This window comes from Haliotis asinina, chromosome 1 (assembly GCF_037392515.1).
Source record: "Haliotis asinina isolate JCU_RB_2024 chromosome 1, JCU_Hal_asi_v2, whole genome shotgun sequence".
Lineage (NCBI taxonomy): Eukaryota > Metazoa > Mollusca > Gastropoda > Lepetellida > Haliotidae > Haliotis > Haliotis asinina.
The window spans coordinates 18,824,085-18,850,685 of NC_090280.1; the positions used below are offsets into that span (position 1 = coordinate 18,824,085).

Sequence of the window (26,601 nt, forward strand, 5' to 3'; positions counted from 1 at the left end):
AACATGTTAATTAATCTCTATGAAAGTGAATTTCATTCTCAAACCACTCTTGAAGGTTTCAGTTAAATAATTAATTGCTAGAACCCTTTCGGTGTTAAGATAATGTGCTGTCATGAAACTGACATACTTTGGCATGAAACAGACAACTTGCTCATCCTTGATGGGCAAATTCTGGATGGAGTGGGTCATTTACTGAAAGATGTCACTAGAAATGGGTTCGGATGATTGTATTGATGTGAGGATAGCTGAACATTCAGCAAAAGTAGTTGTGTATAGCGCTAATTGGTAGGGGAACGGCTTACCCATTACTGACTATATATGGTGGTGGTAGGAGTGTAGTAGTGATGGCAGAACAGGATTGTATTGACTAGCTGACCAATGTTCGCCACTCCTTGCTTGATAATGGCATGGGAGCATGTTGGCCTGAAGTGAATAGGTGAATATAATATTCAACAAAAAAGTTTAAATATGTATAAAGTAATTAATTATATAACTGACAATTATTAGAAGAGTTTAATTCCCATGACATCATTCTCCTCTGGTGTATTGCCCTGAAAACAAATTATACATGGTTTTTAAGTGTCTGCTGTTCAGAACTTTATTTCTGCGACTTAAGGGATGTTGGTGATAAATTGCAATACATTTTTCTCAACCCTTCCTTCAAACATCATTGGAAAACTTGTATCCCAAACTATAATTTTAAAAAAGTGAGCATCTTAGAATTTAACTATTTATGTAACTATTAATGAATTAGTGTTTTTCTGTGTATGTGTTGTAGTACTATCATGATGATTTTGCAGTTTTCTGTGTAAACCATCCTGCCATTCTATATATTCTTAGCTGTATATTTTTACCTCTTATACCAAGTATATATCGGCCTGAGCGTAGTAAAAGTTCCATTCCATTCTGTTCTGTTATAGCAATGTCTCTTAGGATCAAGTTGAGGTGAAACGGTGTGTTGAAAGAGTCCTCGATTGCTGATGTGTCATGTTATTTTTCAGCTCTACCCTGACCACGAGATCACCAACATCGTAGAGGCATCATACGAAACCAACGTTCCTGAATGGCCGTCCAAGAATGGCAAGCGACACACTCACCATGTCAGGCCGTACAGGTGTATCGGTGAGTAACTGATTACTGTATCACCATAGATACTCATACTCACCACTCATAGATAAGCCAGATTCCAAACTTGACCCTTGAAATCTGTATAAAAATCGTATGTCCCACACAATAGCTGACCTACCAATCAGACTGCTTTGGGCTCTGGGAGGGAATACATAATCCATATAGTGTACAGGATGTAAGAGTAAGAGGTGCTCTCTGACATGGTTGATGGAGTTGTCGCATCAGTGAAACGCTTGATGGATTCATCCAATCACTGACATGGTTGATGGGGTCGTCGAATCAATGACATGGTTGATGGGGGCCATCTTATCAATGACACGGTTGATGGGAACGTCAAGTGAGTAACATAGTTGATTGGGTCCAAGTGGTGACATAGTTGATCAGGTCATCCAGTCTGTGACTTGGTTGATGTTAAAGCCCTAGGTTGTAACAAAATCCTGTATTCCCAATTATGTGTACCAAAAGTGTTTAGTTTAGAAACCTGAACATATAATCATGCACCATAGTGCTTTTGCCTGGCTGATGGCTGATGATCACATTGCGTCTCACAACTTAGCAGCCTTGCTGCATGTGGTGGGGAGATGAATATGCTATTCAGCAGGACCATTCTCTACAGCAGACCGAAGCTTGGATCAGTGTGTTCGCACTGCTAGCATCCACAAGTCCTAATCTTGCGGTTGTTTGTGTACCAGTGCTTGTTTGAGTTTATGGTAAATAATGCTGGGTTTAAACTAGAAATCCTCCAAGACTAGGAGTGATAGAAACATGATACACCAGTGCAACATTACTGATGCATCTTAATATTATTGATGCATCAATGTAATATTACTGATACCCAAGTGTAATATAACTGATGCACCAATGTAACCTTAGTGTAACAGGTGCACCTGGGTAGTAATATCACATAACTGATGTACCGATGTAACATTACTGATGCATCTTGTGACTTCTCTCACTGATATAGAAGTGATGACAGACTCAACCTGAATTAGACTGCCTTCATGGGCCTGTGGTTAGACCACCTGTCCAGAAAGCTGGAGGTCTTTTGATGGACCCCAGACTTGATCGACCCTCATTCCAGATATTTTCCTTGTCACCCATCCTGGTTTTCTGCATTTAGGGGATGAAAACAAGGCCAGGGGCTGTTTTCAGGAATCATTCTTAACTAAGGTTAACCTTAACTAACATTCATCAACACTGCACTAACTTCACCGAAGTGACTTATGATCACCTTAGTGCTTTGTGGAAGGAGGCCCTGGTTGGATTATTTTACATGGTGGAACCCTCACCGTCTTGACTCGCAACTTGGTCTGCAAGGCTTCCAGACGATTTTGAATAAATCATGTCCACAATTTCTTAATTAGGGAAAAAAACAGACATAGAGACACATCCTCATCCAGTAACATGGTTGCAGTCCTCAGTCATTGAGTGTTGCCAGTCATGTAATGGATGAAATCATCATACAACACTCCTGTAAACTCATGTCGTAAATTATTCTGTGTGTATGCATATTGAAAAACGTATGCTTTGTAGTGGAATGGTATGTCTCGATATTTGAGAACTGCAGTATGTGGCCTGAAGTTCAGTATGCTGTAATGCAGTCCCCCAAATCGGTATTTTCGTTTCTCATACTGTCATTTCTGTCTGGTCATAAAATGACAGTTTTGTTCATTTAAACTAACAAAGATTATGGTTCTATTTTTTCATGTTATGTTAAACAATGTGAGGTTTGACTATTGTCAGTTTTCTGCATTATGATCTGATCATACCTCATATACCAAACCAAACCAGGCTGAACTGAAGGCCTGGTACCACAATACGTACCATACCATGGTAAGAGCATACCATTTCACCTCTGCTGCTATTATTTGATTGTTGGTTGGTTTGTTAATACTGTACTGTGCAGGTGGAATACAATGGCTTGTGTAATAGTGTGTTGCTACATGTTGACACCCTTCCGTTGAGAGGAGGGACAGTCCACCCCAGTGGTCAGATGCTTCTGAGAAGGGGATGGGGGTTGGGGGGTTGGAGTTTATAGATGGATGGAAGGTGTTGAGGAGGGTGAGGGGAATGTTTAGTGTTGTGACTTGTGGGTCAGGTGTCACGGAGAAGGGTTGAAGCTGGGGGTGTCCAGAAAACATGAATGGAAGAAGGGTTTGAGATTTTCTGAATCCAAATGAACATGGCTGGCTCTGTGCAAACAGGATGGTGATATGAGGATGGAGACCTGTGGGTCAGGCTGAGTAATATTAAATGAAACTTGTGGGTCATATTTTCAAAATTTAGAAATCACTTTCAAGAAATGGTATTCCAATTTGTAGCCTATGTTGAATTTTGAAATGTTCCTGAAGTAGAATTCTTTGTCAGCAGCAGCCTTGTAATACAGCAGAATCAAATTAGTGCCAGCACACACAATAGTAAATCTAACAAAGAACAAACAGTTGGCAAGCCATACCAGACTTTGTTACCAACTGATGCTAGATGTAGATTGTGGTAACACCAAACCAGAACAATCAAGCATTGTTATTGAACAATGGGTTGAAAATGTAGCCTTTGAACTGAGACAGGTTTGTGAGAGTTAGGATCTGTATGTTGAAGATGTGTGTGTGAGGGTCTGTAGGGTATGTGTTTGGAGGGTGACTACAGGGTGTGTGTGAGGGCCAATAAGATGAGAGAGTGTATGTGTGGTAGTAGTGTCTGTATGGTGAGGGTGAGTCCGAGTCTCGAGGATGAATAGGAATGGTCTGTTGGGTGAATCAGTGTGTCTGTTTGATGGCTTGGTAGCATAAGTAGAAGGCCCTGTAGGGTGAGGGTGTGGGGGATGGGGGATGGTGACAGGGATGAAGAAGTGTGAGTTGGATCTCATAAGCTGTGGTTTTGTAGAGGGTCAGTTTGCCAAGTATGATATAAAGTGAGAAATCGATTTTGCAAAATCAGTGGACTGGTATCTGTCAGTTCCAGGTTGAGAAAACTTTGTACCTGCTGAGTGACTTGTTGATGAATGTAAAGATAATGCTGTTCTTTCCAGTACTCCAAGATGGGAAACACTGTACAGTGTTTACTTAGTGTGCCCTGACTAAATTTTAGAAAAGAGCATGCAAGGAATGTTTATTACCATCCTCCATTATGACCTTTACATGATTGTACATAGTTTCTGGTTCATATACCATTCACAAAAAGTAGGGGATATTCCATTTTGCGACCATGCCAGTATAGCCAATGCATACGAGAAGCAGTAATGTATATCCATACAGAGGTAACATTTTCAAAAGAATTGAATGAATTGTCACATTTTCCATTATTTCTCTTCTTTTGCATATTTTCAAACCGGTAAATCCAATGTCCCTACTTTCTTTGAATGGTATATTACAGAGGTTATTATTCTGTCAGAAAACTGAAACACAGAAGGGATCCACTACTCCTAGCTGAAAACTGTTAGTGACAGAATTTTAAGTTCTTCAACATTTGAACTGTTTGTGATCTATTGGCATTTTAAAACTTGGGAAGTTTGAAAGACTTAACAGACAAGAACCATTTTCTGATTGAAAAGGCTGCAAGAGTCAGTATCGAAATGTCGCACTCATGAAGTAAAGAAGTTGTTGTAACCCATAAAGTTTTTCTATATTCAGCGATGAGAATTTTCTTGGGCCACACAGGGGTCATTCTCATGAATTGTCTAAACCCTGTGGTCCCCATGGACCCCTTTCTCTCTTCTCACTCATACCAATTCAAATCCCTAGTGAACTACAACTTTATGGTTTTGAAAAGAACCAGCTTGGCAATTTTCAGAGTGTCATGGTTCAGAACTGAAGTGAATATGGTTTTATAACCCTGCTTTGAAAGGAGGTTCCTGGCTTATGCCGTGTTAAAATATTCTGCCATCATTTGACCCAGGCATTGTATCTGTTGATATGTATCAGCAATCAGCTGGAATATCTTCGGACTCAACTCAGTTTGAAATGTTCGTCAAACTTATCAAAAAGAAATAGAGAGGTCTGAATTTAGATATTCCTAAAGTTTATTTAATCAGGTTTGATAATGTTTTGAATGTATTATAACACTGACACAAGGTCATGGTAAGGACAAAAAGTCTTCTTTTTTCATTCATGATTTGCTAAGCATGGTCACTTGGTTTAAAATCCTTGGAATCCATGAGCAGAATGTTAAATTGCTCTATTATGTAGCAACATGCCAATCCGCTAGCTGTTCAGGGAGATGAGAAACGTCTGTGTTCTTGTTGGCTGAGATTGAACCTGTCCTTTGTCAGTATTGTGTAGGGAACTGTGAGTTGAACCGATACTTCTTACAGTTGCTCAAAAGAGGCCATCATGTACATACAAACTCATGGATATATTCATGTCTGTCTGCTTTAATCAATTCCATTTATTGCTGGGGGGCAGTAAGCTCACTGGAGAGAGGTCAGGGCTTGGAGGCCATCAATCAGACTTTCAGTCCAGCTTGTTGGGCTTTGTTCAACCTGAATGGATTTTAATTGAGTTTATCTGTTAAGACCCCTTGTGAGGAGGAATATCTAACTGGCTGAATGTGGTGTTTCCACCAACATTGTAAGAGTCATTGTCATCCTAACTCTTAGTCTCAGAATCACCCATGAAGGTCCCGGGGTAGAATAGGCCTTCAGCAACCCATGCTTGCCATTAAAGGTGACTATGCTTGTCGTAAAAGGCGACTAACGGGATTGGGTGGTCAGACTAGCTGACTTGAATGACACATGTCATCGGTTCCCCATTGCGCAGATTGATGCTCATGTTATTGATCACTGGATTGTCTGGTCCAGACTCGATTATTTACAGACCATCGCCACATAGCTGGAATATTGCTAAGAGCGACGTAAAACTAAACTCACTCACTCACTCACTTAGTCTCAGAATATATGTAATGTTGATGGAATGTGATTAAAAAGGAGCCCCATTGAGATGGGAAATGTAGACCCTGAGGAAATCTAGACTTGCTTCATTTATGGCATTAGCTTTGCAGAAAAGGGCTTGGTAGGAGTGAAGATGTTGTGGTTCATACGAAGGACATGGTTGGCTAAGTCATCTGAAACACTATAATTTCTTCCACAGAGTTCCATACAGATGCTGAAAGAAATATATTCAGAGAAAAACCCATACAAATCAGTGTTATGTGGCAAGTCTATATTACAACAGGCTGAAAATTACAATGTCTTAGCTCTTTTAGTTGTTTTATTATGTTCATGTAAGAATTGTATTTCAGTAAAATACATTAATTTCAGAAACTGAATGTTAGTCAGGTCATAGGAACAAACTAAGTTACCCAGATATATCACCATTTCTGTGCATCACACACCATCTCAGTTTGTGTTCACCATACACATGCTTATCAGCTGAGTAAAAGTGACAAATGGAGGTGTGACAATACAGAAATTTCACAGTCATGATATCGTGGAACAAACCCTTTGAGGTCCAGTGTAGAAAAGGCCTTCAGTAACCCATGCTTGCCATAAAAGGTGACTATACTTGTCAAAAGAGGCGACTAACGAGATCATTTGGTGGCTGGCTGACTTGGTTGACACATGCCATTGGTTCTCAGTTGTGCAGATCAATGCTTATGCTGTCGATCACTGGATTGTCTGGTCAAGTTTTGATAATTTACAGACTACTGCCATACAGCTGGAATATATCTATATGTGTCAAAAAACAGAACTCACTTGCTCACTCTTGGAACAATGCAGTTCTATTCGATACGTATCACGATATGGTATCTTTGATAACAAGTAACATGTAAATTTTGGCGTAATTGTCATCTCAAGTGAAAATTAACAATTATAGGTCAATGAAAGATATCACGATATGAAAGAATTAATATAATAATCGTGACTTGAAGTGTCGTGAGTACAGATTCTATGATATAGCATCACAGCTCTCGTGGCAACGTCAGAGACGGTAACACCTTTACATCAGACTGAGATACCTTGAAAGTCGAGTTCACGCAACTTCCTCGTTGACAACACCAGTGTTCCCTTAATGTTTAATACCACAATATCAGCAGAGCTGTGACCTTACAAAAATAATTAGCCAGTTCTCATTCATCCTGAGTCCAGGCCTTTGTCTCCTATCTTGTAAACGATCATTGTTTAAAGCTGACTGATCGTCCTGGCCTGGGAATGTTGTAGTCTATTGTGTGTAACCAGTAGTCCTCCAGCACACTGGTCTTTGTTTGCAATCAATGTCTACCTGCCTGACTAACATCGGGGCAGGGTCAGAAGTGAAATACGATCCTAGTTTGTTAAAACATGATAACCTTTTGATTCAAAGGCAGATATTGTGTGGAAAGTATTTTGTTCTTGCAAAAAATTATTTGTCAAGTCACCAATTAATCATTTTGAACTTATTACTTTGGTGAAAACGTATTTACATGGATGCTGAAGACTTGGCATTCGTTCCCATCATGGGTACAGTGTGTCAAACCCATTTTTGGCATTACTTGCTGTCCTATTGTTAGAACATTGCAAGAAGAGGCCTGAGTGACTCACTCACTCACTCACTCACTCACTCACTCACTCACTCACTCACTCACTCACTCACTCACTCACTCACTCACTCACTCACTCACTCACTCACCCACTCAAACCTGTTCATGACAGCGTAGGTTGAGTCAGATGTAACATGAGGTAATTTGTCATATATTCTTAACTCTCCCTGAAAAAAAATGACTGTTGTTGGTGTAGGATTCATGAAGGATTCTCGACTAAGTGCCCTCAGCAAGCACACTGGAAAATAAATTGTTTCGCTAAAAGTTTACATTGTCTTGATTTCTTTGGTAGTTTTTTAAAATTAGATTGAGTGCTATAATGTATTGCGTTTGTTGCGACATGGGATCGAATATCGGCCTCTGAGCATGTCAGGATAAGCCTGTTCTGTCCACCGTTTCCATCATATCTATTTCACTGTTAAAGCCAATCTTCTCATCCGTGGTATCTGATTGAGACTTGTCATGACCAGGGGATGGTCTCAAACTTTAGATTATTTGAATGACAGAGAGATAATCATCAGAAAGGGCTTAAAGTAAGAAAACTAGCAAGCCTATCCTTTGTAAGTGTCTGGTCTTGATATGGTTGAAATATTTCCAGACATAATGTAAACAATTATTCAGCCTATCAGTGATGTAGGAATTTTCTGTGGTGATTGTCTGGGTCATTGTGAATGCAGGTTAATGTGCCGAAGGTCGTCTTCTCCCAGCATAGGGCTTTTGTTAGTTTGTCATTCTTGTATGTACAATTTCTGTAAAGGTTTACTTTGTAAGTCATAAAATTCCTCATAAATTTTCGTTCTTTAGTAAGTGAAAAGGAGTGTTAAAGATCAGGAGTCAAGACCTGACAGAGAGAGACTTTGATGAGTATGGAAAGTGTGACTTTTGTGTTATGCTGGTTTTAGTAATATTCCAGCAATACCACACTGGGGTACACCAGAAATGGACTTCACACAGTATCTCAAGCCTGACACTGAGAAGTATGAACATAAGTTTGAAGCTTATTACAATAAGGGTTGATGCCTTACATCCTGACATCAAATTTTCAAGATTAGACTCATAGTGACGAAAAACATTATTGATCAAAGCCATTTCGTTTCCCCTCACTGTCATCTTTGATGATATTTATGCCATTTCGGGATGCTGTTGTACACTTGGTGACCGTTCTTGGGCACTCTTGTAGCTGAGACATGAGGTTTGTCCCCATTTCAAGTAAAAAGTTGTAATAAGAGTGTTTGGTTTGGTATTAGTGGATATTGTTGCAGTGTTGAAAGTTTTTTTGTTTATTTTTCTGATTTGTGTTCTGTTTTGGAGTATATGAGTTCAGTTTGGGGGATTTTTTCACCATTTGTATGGTGGGCCTGAAAAAGCAGTGGTAACTCTCACTGACAGATATCCCTGCCCCATACCTATCTGCATCTACCACTTCATGAGAGGCTGATGAAGGAACGACAGCCAGGGTCATGTGTCTGCGTAATTAACGTCCCGATGTCCAGGACTGTTACTGGTGACCTTTGGCTGGCAAACATTCCTCAGTCGTGTCATCACATACTAATGCCTCTCACCTTTCATTACAGATACCAAGACAACTGTCTCTTTTGTTTAATGTTCTTGTGTACAGCCATTACACAGACGTGACTTGACATACCCACCCCTCTTCAGGGGTGGTGGGGTAGCTTGGTGGTGAAAGTGTTCACTTGCCTTGGGTTTGATTCCCCCACATGGGACCGGTGCATGAAGCCTGACGTGATATCGCTCCAATATTTCTAAAAGGGGCATAATACCAAACATACTCCCTCACTAAATAATACTCATTGTCTGTCGTCATTATGGGTGACTTTTGAAGCAGAAACAATGGCTCTGGCAATAGTCTGTTGCAACATGCTATTGCTAACGACTGTTGCTACCAACTATTGCAATAGTATTTTTCTCCTTGAATTGTCAGATTGGAAGTCATTTCTCAAATGAATGTTTAGTTTCTATGAAATGAAAACAAGCTGAAGTAGTTTAAGTTTATTTCAATAACTGACAAAAAAGTTTAAACCCAGATCAAGTTTGTTTAAGAGGTGACAGGGGCAGATAACTCTAAATTTTGGTGAACGAATCCTTCCTTTACTTCTTTTATTTTGCAGTGTGCATTTATACAGAACAGAAGTCAGTTACTAAACTATTGATGGTCACATATACTGTTCATGCATTGATACATTTTTGTTTCTACCATCGATTAATTGCTATGGGAGACTCAGCGAGTGAAATCCATCGTTTGGTTGATGAATCGGTACAGCCCTAATAGTCATCGTGTTAAGTCCCCTGGAAAGGATTAAAGGACATCAGATTAAAGGACATCAGATTAAAGGACATCTGATGGTAATGAGTAAGCTGTTTGTCTACATAACTTACACAATTTGAGCATCATCAGCTTCAACACTGTCTGACCATCATATCAAAGATTATTTTGAATGTGGAGTGAATTAAGAGAGCAGGAAAAAAATGCAATGGAGTAATGAATCATTGTTGTTGCACTTAATGGTGCACATCAGAAATGTATATAAGGCATATTTTTCATATTATTGAAACAATCGAACATATTGAAGAACTAATGCAATGTCCATGTTGGCTGGTGAAGGTTCATTGTTTGATGTCTGACTTTGTAATGCTGCAAAGAAGGAATGGTCGATAGTTTCAGAAATAACTGTTTTCTTTTGCTGAAATTTATTGCTCATTTTCTATAGGCATGGATGTTGACATCATCAACAATTAAAACATTTATCAACTTTCATGTTGTGGCATTTCTGAATAGAAGTAACTTTTACAGGAAGTTTCTAGCTGAAATGTGATTAAGACTCTACAACAGTTGTGATTAGAGGTGAGGGAAATAGTGTTTATTTTTAATGTTTCCCTGGAGGAACCTAAATGAATTATATGATGCAGTCATTAGGTATTATGGCAATATGATGCTTCCTCTGCAGTTTTAAGCTGACGTAATTGTTTGGCTACCATATATTTTACTGACAGGAGACACCATGTTGCTTTTCTATGGAATGTGGAAAAGGGAGTAAACAAATTAACCTGAATATGTTTAAACGAAATGTCTGTCATATTCTTTCACTTTGAGATGTTTGGTATTGCAGATAAGAATTCTGTTGGATATTTTTTTCCATATTTGTGTCGAAGAAATAGGCTATTCTGCTCAGCAATCTGTGAAGTAATTTTGCATTTAGTACTGGGAGCCTGTTCATATTAGGAACCTTTGAAAGAATATAGTATTGTGTGCAGGTTATCTATTCTGCCCTGTCTAATACAAGCAATTATCTGGTCTAAGGGTAACTGTGGTGGTTCTTGGTTCGGTGGCCATGTTGGTCAGCTTGACTCCTGAGAGTTTCTGGGACATCAGTCCTGCCCCACAATGAAGTGCCTGTGATACATGTGGTCTCACCTTAGGCAAGTGAGCTTGTTGAAACTGACCTCTGAGAAGATCATGGGAACACCTAACAGACAACTTTGCTGGGGTAATAATGTGTTGTGCTATTCTTTGATAGTGCTGTTAGCATAGCTGGTGTGGAGTTTGGTTTCAGTGCTGTATAAATGGACACATTATGATTATTAGTTTTTGTTGAAGTGAGCACTTGTTGTGTTTCCAGATGGTCCCTTCCAAAGCGATGCCCTTCTGGTTCCCCAGCACTGCGTATTCGACCACCATCATGACACCAGCGTTTGCCAGGAGTTCAAGAGCTGGAATGACACAGCCATCTCCATGTGTAGAAAAAGGGAGATGGTGACCGAGAGCTTTGCCATGCTGCTGGAATGTGGCCTGGACAGGTTCAATGGTGTCGAGTTTGTCTGCTGCCCGAAAGGAAAAAGTAAGTTGTCTTTGGTTTCATTTCAAGAAATATTTTTTGTTGTTTTCTTGAAGATTGTTCCCATCCTTTGGGAGACAAGACTTTGACAATGATTTATTGGTTGAATCTCATGGAAGTGTTGTCTAATGATATTCCTTGTTACATTACCACACTGGGACATGACTAAAGTAAGTGTTATTTAGTGGGAGGATGGTTGTTTTACTTTGAAATGGGAATTTTGAAACCCTTCTGACGTCTACAGTAAGACTTCAGCATCTTGTCGGTTTCCCCACATAGTAAGGCCGTGTGTCTGGATGGCAGTTCCATTTTTAGACTTCTTCTTTACATAATCAGCTTTTTCATTAGGGGCATGAGGGATCCTTGCTTACATGCAGAAGACAGGGGCTTCATTTCATCCTAGCGTTCAGTGTCTCTATTTCCTGCTGTGATTTTCTTGGTATATTGTTTGAGAGCCGCATGAAAAATTCTCACTCACACATTCACTCACTTGATTTTTGATCAGATTGTTCGAAAGTCCTTTGGTGACATGCAGTTTTTTGCAACTCTGAGATTACTGACCCTAAAACAGATTCTTGAATACATGACACAATTTTTTTGGATAACAACTATTTTTTTTTTGTTTCTGAGCTAATTCTTGTTCCAATATCAGGCTATGAAGGTGCCTTCATGGTTTGGCCGATCAGGCTCTTTCACATGTTTGTTAGAGTCTCACAACAGGATACTGCTTATACTATCAGCCATTTGTTTATTACAGTGGGGATAGTGGTTAAAGTGTACGATTGTCACGCCCAAGACTGGGGTTCAATTGCCCACAAGGGTACTATGTATGATGCTCTTTCCTTCTGTCCCCTACCGTGATACTGCTGGAAAATTGCTAAAGCCCAGCTCCCTCCCTATTTCCAGAATTTATCATTTACAATCATTTTCCAATAACTGAAGTATTGTTCAGTATGATTGTTTGTGTTTTTAGATAATACATTTTCTTTCTTTTGGCTTTACCTGTCAGATTTCATCTTTTCATCTGCCCACATAAAGACTGACTTTTCCCATTTGCTTAACTGTAAGACCAAACCTGCTTCTATCTGCCTACCTGTGAGACCTGTCTTTCCTGCTCGGCCTACCTGTGAGATACGGTTGCTATCAATCAATGCCGGTGCTTCCTGCCTACCTGCAAGACTCCCGACATAACCGAGTTGTGGGGAATATTGATCTACCACATTCAGGCAGGGGATTACTCTCTGAGTGTGTCTTGTTGTCACGCCAGCGTCTTGCAGCTCACAGAACACAATCGATACTGATGTACTATGCTCCTACCACTTCTCACAGTAATTAGATACATAAGCTTCCCATGCATGTATTATTCACTGGGCAGTGTTTGTTGGGTGCCTGCCTGCTCGTTGCAGTAGAATGTTCGCAAGACACTTGCAACAACTTGCCACATAATTGTAACAGAAAGCAGGCCATATATTTTTCATCGATTCCCTGTCTGAATTATTTAGTATTTGTCAGCCAGTTTGTTAAGAGAATCGAATATTTCATGAAGCAGACTGAAGGCGATTTGGCTTAGAACTGTAACTTTGGAGACAACCAGTGCACTAGTTTATTGATGAACTTTGTTGCTTATACCACGTGAAGGAACGGGAGAATACAGGAGTAGCTTGAGATTTCCTAGAGGAATACTGTAGTTGGAATGTCCATTTGTCAATTTTATTTATTCTGTAATTGGTTGACCTAGCACCCATTGGTTTGACTGTAGTTGGATTAAATATGTGTTTAGATTCTATGGTACAGGGTGGTTGGATTGTGTAGTTGTCATTATACTTTATTCAGAATTGTCATGGTTTGCCATCCTCATAAAGCTTGGCATTTATTTCTTTTATGCTTGCTAGATGTATGAATGTAGACAATGTGATCAAAGAAACAATGTACTTGTGTAGTACGAAGCTGCCTGTACTGTACTGTGCTCTACTACAGAGGTGAAATCTGTAAACATGTAACACTTCATATTCATGCTTAGTTTGACCATTTATGTATTTGTGAACAGCATGATATTTAACAGTGTGGTCAAAGAAACAATGTACTTTTGTACTACAAAGTGTCCAGTACTGTACTACAGAGGTGAAGTCTGTAAACATGTAACACTTCATATTCATGCTTAGTTTGACCATTTATGTATTTGTGAACAGCATGATATTTAACAGTGTGGTCAAAGAAACAATGTACTTTTGTACTACAAAGTGTCCAGTACTGTACTACAGAGGTGAAGTCTGTAAACATGTAACACTTCATATTCATGCTTAGTTTGACCATTTATGTATTTGTGAACAGCATGATATTTAACAGTGTGGTCAAAGAAACAATGTACTTTTGTACTACAAAGTGTCCAGTACTGTACTACAGAGGTGAAGTCTGTAAACATGTAACACTTCATATTCATGCTTAGTTTGACCATTTATGTATTTGTGAACAGCATGATATTTAACAGTGTGGTCAAAGAAACAATGTACTTTTGTACTACAAAGTGTCCAGTACTGTACTACAGAGGTGAAGTCTGTAAACATGTAACACTTCATATTCATGCTTAGTTTGACCATTTATGTATTTGTGAACAGCATGATATTTAACAGTGTGGTCAAAGAAACAATGTACTTTTGTACTACAAAGTGTCCAGTACTGTACTACAGAGGTGAAGTCTGTAAACATGTAACACTTCATATACATGCTTAGTTTGACCATTTATGTATTTGTGAACAGCATGATATTTAACAGTGTGGTCAAAGAAACAATGTACTTTTGTACTACAAAGTGTCCAGTACTGTACTACAGAGGTGAAGTCTGTAAACATGTAACACTTCATATTCATGCTTAGTTTGACCATTTATGTATTTGTGAACAGCATGATATTTAACAGTGTGGTCAAAGAAACAATGTACTTTTGTACTACAAAGTGTCCAGTACTGTACTACAGAGGTGAAGTCTGTAAACATGTAACACTTCATATACATGCTTAGTTTGACCATTTATGTATTTGTGAACAGCATGATATTTAACAGTGTGGTCAAAGAAACAATGTACTTTTGTACTACAAAGTGTCCAGTACTGTACTACAGAGGTGAAGTCTGTAAACATGTAACACTTCATATTCATGCTTAGTTTGACCATTTATGTATTTGTGAACAGCATGATATTTAACAGTGTGGTCAAAGAAACAATGTACTTTTGTACTACAAAGTGTCCAGTACTGTACTACAGAGGTGAAGTCTGTAAACATGTAACACTTCATATACATGCTTAGTTTGACCATTTATGTATTTGTGAACAGCATGATATTTAACAGTGTGGTCAAAGAAACAATGTACTTTTGTACTACAAAGTGTCCAGTACTGTACTACAGAGGTGAAGTCTGTAAACATGTAACACTTCATATTCATGCTTAGTTTGACCATTTATGTATTTGTGAACAGCATGATATTTAACAGTGTGGTCAAAGAAACAATGTACTTTTGTACTACAAAGTGTCCAGTACTGTACTACAGAGGTGAAGTCTGTAAACATGTAACACTTCATATACATGCTTAGTTTCACCGTTTTACATCCTTATGAACAGCATGACATTTGACAATGTGACTTACGAAACACTCTACTTGCGTATTATGAAGCTACCTGCATTGACTTGACTACTGAGGTAAAGTCTGTAAACATAATTCTCGAAATAGAAACATGGGGGTTTGGGGGAAAGATGTATGAATGTAGGTTTCATGTCCAAGATTGATTTATTCTCAGTTTGTTTAACAACCCTTACGTGTGGGAGGCGGTGGGGTAGTATAGTCGATAAAGCATTCGTTGTCATGCTGGATGTTTGATTTCAACATGTAATGGGTATTAAGTGTGGAGTCTGTTGCTTGTGTCCCCTGCCCTGATATTGCTAGAATATTCCTAAAAGTGACATAGAACTTTACTCACTCATTCACCTCACACGTGTGCTGTACCAGAATTGTAACTCTGTGAGGGCCTGCTTCTTGTCAATCCCATTTGCTAATGTGGTTGCTTCTGTTGTCTTGTTGGTGGAGCACCTCTCTGGAAAACAACAGATCAGTCGTTTGTTTCTTGGATGTTTCATATCAGAATGTGAGTGAATGAGTCATGATGGTTTTATGTAACTTTTAACAATATTTCAGCAATATTCCAGCAATATCATGACAGAGGACACCAGAAATGGACGTCACACAGCTTAGCAATGTTTTAAATCAAACCCAGGTCCGTAGCATGACGAGTAAGCACTCTGACCACTAACTTACTCAACCACACCTCATATTAGAAATCTTTGAAAATACACATTGTGAATCTGGGCCCTTATGCTTGAAGCATTCTTAGCTCTAAGAATTCTTAACTCTGATCGTAGTCTATGTTAAGAATGAGTTTAAGAGCTTAAGAAGTTCGTAGGGCTACTAATGTTTCGAGAATAGCTATCCTGCCAGACATATTGAGAAAGATCGGCTCAGAGTATATGTTGTGTATTAGCTAAGTGAAACTGTGGCTTGGCGATGGGGTAGCCTAGTCTCTTGCTCATCATATTGCTGAAGGTGGCATAAAACACAATACACTGTGGCAGTTCGTGTTCGTATTAGTCTGAAAAGTACAAACAGCTACCTTGGCAGGTGTGCATGCTGGCTGAGATTTCACAGCAGTAATTAGGACTACAGCGAATCCACAATGAGGCGATTAAGACGCATGTCACGAAAACTGGGTAAGGAATATGACTATTGGCTGATGAATGCAATAACAATTCAACATTTCACGTATTGTTCAGTATTTTCAGTGAATCAATAACAAGATACATAATTTGACATGTGTTACTGTGTTGACAGGTTTAGTTTATCTTGACAATGCCGAGTGACGAGATAACTGCCAGATTATGTATAAGTGTTGACTATCATCCTGGCTTTCATAGATATGTGTAGTTTGGGACATCCTGTTCTGATACATTCATTCTAAGAAAACATGCTTATTTATTGAAGTCATCAGTATTCAGCTGTAGTGATTATGTATGCATAAGGAATAGAATTCTTGGGATATGGTTTGATTCAACAAACACACCTGTGAATCGTTATAGCCCTAGTAGTTATCTTAGAAGTGGCATGAGTGGCCTTTCAACTCATCATGCCTCTGATCCACCACAATGTGAAATTCACATTGGTGTCAAGTGGTCTTTCTCTCAAATTTTACTGTTTCTTTTGGGGGAATACTAAAAGAAAATCAGCTTTATAACCTTTTCTAGTTCAATCGTATTTATTGTCTTGAGATTTCAAATAACAGAGAATATTGCAACTATGAATCTTTTAGATTTCTTTTGAAGTTTATTGGTCAGATTCCAGGAATGTTTGACAAAAATACCATAGACCATAGACCTTCAAAAGATATGTATATACCTTCTTGTATTCAGTCAAGGGGTGATGGGATAGCCTAGAGGTTAAAGTGTTTGAACGTCTTGGTTAGGATCTAGGTTTGATGCCCCACATGGCTACAGTGTGTCAGGACCATTGCTGGTGTCTTCTGGCATCATATTGTTGGAACATTGTTCAAAACAAAGCCAAACTCATCCACTCACTCACTCACTCACTGTTTATGATCCAGCACCATTATCGCGTAGCTAACATATGAATCATATCACAGATTCGTCTACCATTTATTGTTTTCGCAAAACACAGGATCAGATTTTGATGGCATGTCCATTTCCTGTGTGAGCAAGTAGTGTCAGCAATATTTGTATTGTAGCTAGACAGGTCCCTGGAGGCCTTGGAATGTCCTTGATGACGTGGGCAAAGTAATATCATTGGTGACTCGCTGACATGTCTCATAATGACAGCTCAGTGAAAGCATTGAGTGCACAACAGTAATGTACTCAGTCACTAACACAACAAGTGCATTGCACGTGTTGGACCACCTTGTAGCATGTTCAAACATTGATCTACACAATCGAACCACGTTCCAGTGTCGCCTCGACATCATTGATTTCCATCCAGAAGATGTCTTCCTGGCTTGGGTCTGATGTACATGGTATTTTCTCCCAAGCTTTGCGAGGAGCATTTTATAAATGATTAGTTAGCTGTGCCGCGGCCTACACCAATGTTATTCCTGAACTCAGCCAGCAGATCAATATCACCAACTACACTGCTTTTTATAGTCTGTATCAGGTTTGTTACTTCCACAGAGAGTTTTACTTAATGTAGAGAGGCAGGTGCCCCTGTCATTCACTGGTGTCGGATGTAGGAAAATGTGTGCCCCTCCATTACTTACTGGTCTCCATGATGTTTGAAATCAAGTGCCCTTCCAGAATTCCTATTTTCCTTTGATGTAGAGAAGCAGGTGCCCATTCATGATTGATGGTTTTTGATGTCGGAAGGCAAGTGCCCCCTCTATGATTGATGGCTTTCCTTGATGTAAGAAGGCAGGTGCCTCTTTCACGATTAAATCTTGAGATCTATGATTGACTGGTCTCCTTAATGTTGAAAGGCAGAGACCCTTTCATGATTGATGGCTCTCCTTAATGTTGAACAGCAGCTGCTCCATTCATGATTAATTGGCCTCCTCAATGTTGGAAAGCAGGTGCTCCATTCATGATTGATGGCTCTCCTTTATGTTGAAAGGTAGATGTCTCATTCAAGATTGATGGATCTTGGTGTCCGAAGACAGGTGTCCCGCTCTTGTTAATGTAGGAATGCAGATGCCCCATTCATGATTGATGGATCTTGATGTTGGAAGGCAGGTGTCCTTTCGTGATTATTGGCTCTTGTTCTAGTCAAAAAGCAGGTGCCCCTTCTAGGATCCAGGTGTCTTTTGAAAGGTGGTGTCCTTTTGTGAAGATTCTTCTTGTAGTTCCATTCAGAAAGCTGAACAGTTAACTTACTCTGCAATCACTGTGAAAATATCTGGTTAGTTACACAGAGATCGCTATCTGAATCTGCACCCTTCTCTTTGACATCGAGTATTGCTTTGGGCCTGTAATGAGTAAACTATTCTGCACCAGAAATAGCTCAGAGACATCAGTCAAAGGAGGAGGCGCAGGTGCCTGGCTTATTTTGTGTTTGAGGCAGACAAAAAGTCAAACCTAGGTGTTCGAAATTTCTAGGTCTGCCTTAGACGTGGAAGGAGATGCTCTGCTTGATGAATCTGTACGGATGTGGTATGGCCTTAATGGCTAGTGGACACGGAAGTTTCAGACAGCTCTAGATGATTGTTGTTTTTTTTGTCTATACTTTGTGTGGATGATCCCGTTTGGGTGTAGACAGGATTTATGCATTGACTTGGAATAGAATGATGCAGATGCTCCTGCTGTGGGTAAATGTATGTGACACTGCCCCTCTGTTGGGTATATTCGTTTGAATCTACCCTCTGTGTGGTACATCTGTTGGAAACTGCCCTGCTGCTGGGTACATCTGTGGGAATCTGCCTCTCTGTTGGGTACATCTGTTGGAATCTGCCCCTCTGTTGGGTACATATGTTGGAAACTGCCTCTCTGCTGGGTACATCTGTTGGAATCTGCCCTTCTGTTGTGTACATCTGTTGGAAACTGCCCCTGTGCTGGGTACATCTGTTGGAAACTGCCCCTCTGCTGGGTACATCTGTTGGAATCTGCCCGTTTGTTTGGTACATCTGTTGGAATCTGTCTTTTGTTGGGTACATCTTTTGGAACCTTCCCCTCTGCTTGGTACATCTATTTGAAACTGCCCCTCTGCTGGGTACATCTGTTGGAATCTGACCCTCAACGTTATATTAAGTCCATTTGTGGTATCACTCATCACGATTCATCTGAATTAGGGATGTGGCATAAAATGTCACTCACTCCATCGAAATGACATCTGTACCATGTAAGGGTTTTTCCTTCTGAAAGTCATTGTCTGCTGCCTAAATAATCAAACAGTTTTTGGGTAAGTGATTAATGAGTGTAACTTCCCTAGACAGTAGCAGAGATGATTGTCCAAATTAATGTAGGTGTTTTCTCGTTGGAGAGAGATTGGAGATATCCATCTAGTTGATTAATCGAATATAAGATGCAATTCTTTGTGCAGGTAGGAATATATACAGCATGATTTAATTATGGGCCCTCAGTCTGCTTCAGTAGCTCTGATTCCAGTAGCCTCGGCGGTAGGTGTAGTTGCAATGATGCTGGCAGTGACGTAGTGCCGGGGGTGTTTGGAAGTGGTTGAGGTTTCTACTGATTGGATGGACGGTGCCACTTTGACTTGTACTGCATTGTATTAGGTTAAGCTGGAATGTTGCTAACCACTGACCCTGACTCTATGTTATATATTCCCGGCGTTTTGCATTTGCGCGTTTCCATATATCATTTGCGTGAAAAAAAGATTACAGTTGCGCAGAGATTTAGTTACCATTTGTGCGGATCATTCAGTCATAATACAGTAAAGTTCACTTATAACGTATACGCTTACAACGAACGAATTGCCGGTTACAACGAACAAATTCAGAAGTCCCGACTGCTTTCCTATATGTTGTTATGAATTAACTACCGTATACACCGAACACTGATAGTACGAATTATCTGTTACAACGAACAAATTGATGGGCCCTCTGTGCTATTTCACGCGTTAATTGACGTGTTTATAACGAACAGCTGATCCGAATCCACTTGCGTGTCATCTCACGTGTCACCAATTAGCTTGTGAAAACAAACAGGCTTCCTCACAGGGGATCAAGGGGATAATAAAATAAACTTACCTGTGAAATGTTATCATTTATTTAATCTTGTGAATCTTGTTGACATTGTCAAGGCATAAATAGCGATGTGGGAAGTCTTTCTTTCAAGTCAGCATGGATGGGCTTGTCACGGCAACGCAAAGCTCTAGATCTTGACAAAAATACCAAATCATCCAAGCTGTAGATGCAGGCGGTAAATCCAAGACTGACATGACAGCAGACTTGGACATACAGATTTCAAGGCCAATCAGTCGTGGTTAGAGAGATTTAAGAAGCGACGAGGGATATGTTCAGCCATGACACACGGAGAAAGCTCGTCTGTGACAGCAAGTCAGTTGATGATTGGCTGACGTCACAGAAGCACAAAATTACCGATTTTGTTAAAGATGCGTAATAAAATACATGATCGATGATGAAATGAATGATCCATGACAATTATATGTTTGTTGGTTTTATCTTATTTTATTTTCTGTGTGAACATGATCTTGTCTGAAACCAGTGGCGTGGTGACGATTCTCGGTAATTTCCGAATATTCACGAACATTCCCGAATCGCTTAGAACGAACTTCGCTTACAACGAACTGAAAACAACAGTCCCTTTGAGTTCGTTATAAACGAATATTACTGTATTTGCATAAATAAATTCTGTTAATTCATTACACCCCTTCTGTTAGCCAGATCTGTTGACCCCTGTTCAGCCTGGGGAGATTGAAGTGGGATTTTGAACAGGATCATTAGTGTCATACAATACTTATCAGTTAAAAGTAATTAAAAGTGATCAGGTTAAAAGTGTCCTATATACAGTACACAACGATCTCAGTGTCTGCTGAAGTCCTGATTTATGCTTAATGCTCTTTTGTCTGGAACTTGTGTCCCATGGAACTCAGATAATTGTGATAAGGTGATAGTTCCATTCTTCCGCTTGACCCAGAAGCATTTCTTCTTTGAGTGGCATTATTTAGAAGTTAGAGAACAATATGTTGAAAGAAGTTGTTCATCCATAAATCTTGTCCATATATCAGTAGCATTGCTTGAAGAAGAGGTTTCTTCTGCCCAAAGTGAAGGAGGGTAGGTGATTCTGGCATGATGTACATTTCAGTTAGTCAGCATACAAATGAACAGAGAATTCAAAATTCAGGTGTTAAGAAGCTCAAATGTAATCGTACCATGCATTGCGTGAACAGTTCATAGGAAGGATAAAATTGTGGCGCTTCTCAGGTCAATGGACGTAGCCTTTGCGCTACATGCAATACAATGGTATGGCTAAATAAGCATGGTGCGCCTGACTTGAAGGCTCTGACAAATTACAAAGAAAGCAGAATTGACGTGGGCGCTCTTTAATTTGGGAACATATAAAAATATAAATAAAGTTATTTACACATTTTCATGTCTATTCTTCATTATACAGTTTCTTTAATTCGACATCAATATTATCCCATAGTATTATATCCCACTGAGTCTGATAGCAAGTTGTCCATGCAAGAAGGTTATACTAAACTATACTTAAAGATTATGGGTATACCAACCTTAAACGCACAGCAGTAAATGGAACATTATAATAAAAATATTGGCTGTTCATTAAATAGTACAGTACAATAATCAGTGATTGTACTTAGACAAACGACATATTATTTAACTTAGATGAATGTTCAAAACAGTTTTCAAAAGCTGATAACTTCTCACAAATGTATGTGTTCAGGTGTAATTGCATAACCATTATTTTCACGTCATATGCATGCCTGCAGAGAAAGGAGACATACTTCTCATCAGAATGTTTCAGTAACAATTTTACCAGGTCGTGATTTGGTTTCCATCAAACTTTAGGGAAAGGCTTGCCACTGTTTCAATAACATTTCTAAAACATTGGTCTGTAGAAGTTTTGATTTTGTTTCTTGATTAAACTTTAATGTTACTCCGAATGATTTCATGTGGTTTCAAAATAACATGTAGTAAACGTTTTAAATGCATAATGAAAACATTATGAAAACTTTTTCCCTGGGAAGCCACGAGAAAACTTTTTATAAATGTTACGTATTAGCTTGGTAACAATGTTTTGAAAAGAAACCTTTCTATTCTTGAATTATGCTTATGCTTTTCTTATTAAATACATCTGAAATATGAATGCCATTTTGAGAAAGGTTATTACCAAGCAAAGATTATAACAAATAACAATCTTTTGAAAAGATATCTCTCTGCTCCTGACACGGACTATATGATATTGCTGGACTATTTGCTAAAAGCGACATCAAACCAAACTCTCCCTCTTACTCATTCAAAGGCACAGCAATGAACTTTGTTCCTTGAAACAAATCTGAAGCCTTCTCCTTCTCTTTGATGGTAGTATGTCGATAATCAATTCTGGACCTGATAAGCAAGTGATTGACAACAGGAGCACTGATCTGCGCAGTCATGTAGCATAATATGCTTCAACCAAGCCAAGAGTATTCATTGCTGAAGACCAGTTTCAATGTGGATCTTCACTCGTGGACTGGTTACAGAGTGGTCTTCATGATGCTTAAGTGGTTTTTATTGTGGGATTAGACTGCTTGATATGGCAGTTACAATAGTCATTTTAGACATGTGTTCAAGTGCATCAAATCTGTTGCTAATGTAGATTATCCCTTGAACTTTTTATCCACATAGTGTTTGATATTTGGGTTTGGCTTGAATGACAATGAAATATATACCCCAACATCATGTGTCAAATGTAATAATCAATCTGTTGTGTCAAGAGGCACTGGGGTAGCTTGGTTGTGAAAGTATGCGTACAGTAAGTGAACCCTTTTTTTAAATATTTCTCACCGTGCTATTGCTTGAATATGGCTAAAAGTGGCAAACAGCAATACTCACTCACTTGTATTTATGAATTGGTCATAATTAATCTTTTGTGAATAGTATGGAATCCTGTCATTCTGGTGCCAGTTGGAACCTTTACATAAGCACTTTGTACAGGCACAGCAGACGCAAGATAGTTTGTTAAAACGAAGTCCCAGTCCTACAATCATAAATCCTTGGTTTATAGGATCAGGAGAGTAGCCTGAAAACACTACCCTCAGACAGCATGGCAAGAAAAAGCTGAACAAACAACTTGCACGGATAAGCGGGCCACTATGGCTCCAACTGGAAAAAGTGGTTGAAGAATTTCATACACTTGAATCCATTTTTCTTGTGGTTTATTTGTATGCATGTGAAACCTATCAGACTACTGCAGTATGATGAGCTTATCATTGGGCTGTTGAGTCCTGGTGTCTTCTGCACACTTCTGTTGTGTCATTTTCTGTAATATTTATGCACATCAAGCAGTCATATTGATTTTTGTGCCCAAAATGTCAGGATGAGTTAGTCTACAACTGAAGAAGACAGATATTTTTTGTGGTGGGGGGAGGGGTGGAAGGGGAAGGAGTTTGAGCGAGCTGGGGCAGGGACAAAAGTGTCTGTGTTCATGAGCTAAGGAGATAGCTATTGGTAGAGGACGAGATCACCTAATGATTGCAGTGTACATGTCCTGATTGTTGGAAGATAATGGCAGTCGGGGAGGTTGAAATATATCGGCCTGACTCTGCGAGAAATGAGTGCTTATTGATCAGGGGTAGGCTATTCTGCTTGACTGTTGCATGTCTAGTAACAAAGCCTCATTTCCATATTATGGAGCTTCAGGAATAATGTATCGACCATTTGGTCTCAGTTTTCTTGCTGCTTGGCGAGTAATGACCTTTTTTTGAAGGCAGCATGGAATTCAAAGAGTAGTCATTTGGAAATCTGTTGGAACATCATCAACATTGTAGCCAAGCAGTTATGTACCATGAAGTTAGTTGTTTGGTACTGTGGGCAAAGGACATAACTGATTTTCGTGTCTAGATATGGCTGATATGCACCGTTTTTTTGTTTGTTTTGTGGGACCAGGGAACAAGCAGTTGTTAATCGTTGGCTCAAAAGTTAAAAACATTTGTCCAAGATAAAATGAAAAATGTGGAAAATATGAGTCTGTTTCTTGTCAGAGGGCATGTATATCTCATAGAGTGACATGATGAGGACTACACTTCCATGGGGTGGTGGGGTAGCCTAGTGGTTAAGACATTGGGTCATCATGCTTACGTACCAGGTTTCATTTCCATATGGGTACAATTTGTGAAGGCCTTTTGTGGTGTTCTTCACTGTGATATTGCTGAAACATTGCTAAAAGTGGCATAAAACTAAAATTACTTGCTATACTTTCTTGAAAAAGACACATTTTTGTTTTTAGTAACAATTGTAATTCTGTAAATGATTTTATAAGATCATCACATAACAACTGAATGTATGAAAGATTAAGTATTGAAGATAAGGCAGAGTGGGACAAGTGTTCAACTTTTATGCAAAGAGTACAGAATATCTGGTACAGACAAGAAATGCAAATGTCATAAAACAACATTCGCTCATTCAGCCACGTTAATCTTTGCAAACCCAAGGCATAGTTCACAAAGTGTTGGTAAGGCTGAGGCTATAGTGACACATGCTTTAGCAAAGACCTGCATTGATCGTTATGCCAAGATCTCTGTTATCGATGTAGACAGAAGACAATCCCATAATTAAATCATGCTGTACTTATCTCTACCTTGACAAAGCACCTCGTCTTTTAATCGATCAATCTCTCGTTTCCAGACTTCTCCCGTCTCCAGAAAACACCCACAATCATAGTCCTACATGGGCTGGGGATGTTGCATAATTACATTTGAACTTAGGGATTGAAAGGCCAACAGGAAATGTCAGATTTTTTTTTAAAAACCCAAACATTTAAGATCAGAATTCATGTGAATTTACCTCTCATGAATAATTGACAAGTGATGAGAACTGACACTGCAAGTGTGCTGCATACATTGCTCCAGTTACAGAAAGCATTTCAAGCACATGTCATAGAGCAAAATTACGTTTCAGATATTAGGATGTTCAAAACGAAGGCTTTGTTAAAAAGGCAGATGGATACTTTAATGTGTTGGATTATTCAGCATTCTACCGTGACCAACAAAATAAGGGGTCCACAGGACAAACACTTAAAATTTTGTGAGTCTGTACATGAAGTATGAGGGTTCTGTAAAGTGATAAATGATGAAACAGACTGTATTGTAAGGGTTAATGATTAATTTCATCACAAGAACTATATATTTGCTGTCACAAATTGTGAACAGTTATTATGCGTCAAAGCGACTTTATGAGTTATTTCCTGCGTCCATTCCATACATATGTCTGTATTGCTCATTTCTACATGCATAAAACCTTGGGTTGTTATGGATTGTAAATGCAACAGAATCCTGCTGTTTGAGTTGATTTGAATGTACATATAACGGCTGTATTGACTGCATCCTTTACCTAATGTTATGGGTGCTAGAGGACGGTGACTCAAAGTGTGGTCTCATGTTACTGAAGGCCCTGGGTTGATTCCCTCACTTGCGATGTCTCACATCATGCTGCAGCAGGAATACTGATAAATCCTGACACACTAATGGGAGATTTACAAAAATATTGATAACATCACACAGATTTTGTCTATGGGTATCCATGATTTTGACTGAATATTGATAAAACAAGAGAAACTGAAGGGAAGGGAGACTTACGATGATATTGACATCACACAGATTGTGAAGTTTATGGATAGCTGTGAGCTGAACATTGTTAAAACCAGACTAACGAAAGGGAGATTTACAGATTGAGTAGTTTATGGGCAGCTGATTTAGCTGGAATATTACTCAAGCAGTATTGAAAAATCAACCCTTGCAGAGTCATGTTGAGGTGCTGTATGTCTCATTGCAGCCTCAGATGTCAAGCCTGTGCCTCTGGTGACCCACAGTGATGAGAAGGAATCAAGTGAGGAGGATGCTTCAAGTGAAACAAAGGGTCATGAACACAAGAAGACTCAGGCAGCCAACAAGCCATCCTTGGAGAATGTGTACCGTAACTACCTCAAGGGTGTCAAGAACGGATTTAAGAACGAGCATGAGTGGTACCTCAGTGCCCGCAAGTTCATGCGCAAAGACCAACAGTCCAAGATCACCAAGGTACTTACCGTTTGTCCAAACCCATGAGGTTTTGGTTCGAGCTGGTCCTGCTGAATATTGCTTGTAGAAAACATAATAGTTTGGATTCTGAGTTAGATTATGTCTTCATCATCATTCTTTATCAGAGTCTTCATCATGGTGTTGTCTGTCATAAATGAAGGGCGTAGGGTAGCCTAGTGGTTAATGTGTTCACTTGTCATGCTGAAAACCCGGGCTAGATTCCCCACATGGGTACAATGTGTGAATCCCATTTATAATGTCTTCTATGCGTGTCCCCTGACAAGCCAATGCTTTAAACACCAGGCTCCTCCATTGCCCCCGTACAAGTAATAGGGATAGTGTGTTAGCCTACAGTT

At 39.3% G+C, this 26,601-nt stretch overlaps 1 protein-coding gene across 1 annotated transcript in view; it reads left to right on the forward strand.

Moving 5' to 3' along the window:
• The window catches only part of LOC137287667 (amyloid-beta precursor-like protein), a 54,180-nt gene that overhangs the window by 19,966 nt on the left and 7,613 nt on the right, over positions 1–26,601 (forward strand). The window contains exons 3-5 of the mRNA XM_067820060.1: positions 1,002–1,122; positions 11,280–11,498; positions 26,001–26,245. Of these exons, the coding sequence (XP_067676161.1) occupies positions 1,002–1,122; positions 11,280–11,498; positions 26,001–26,245 (585 nt within the window). The remainder of the gene's footprint in view (positions 1–1,001; positions 1,123–11,279; positions 11,499–26,000; positions 26,246–26,601) is intronic.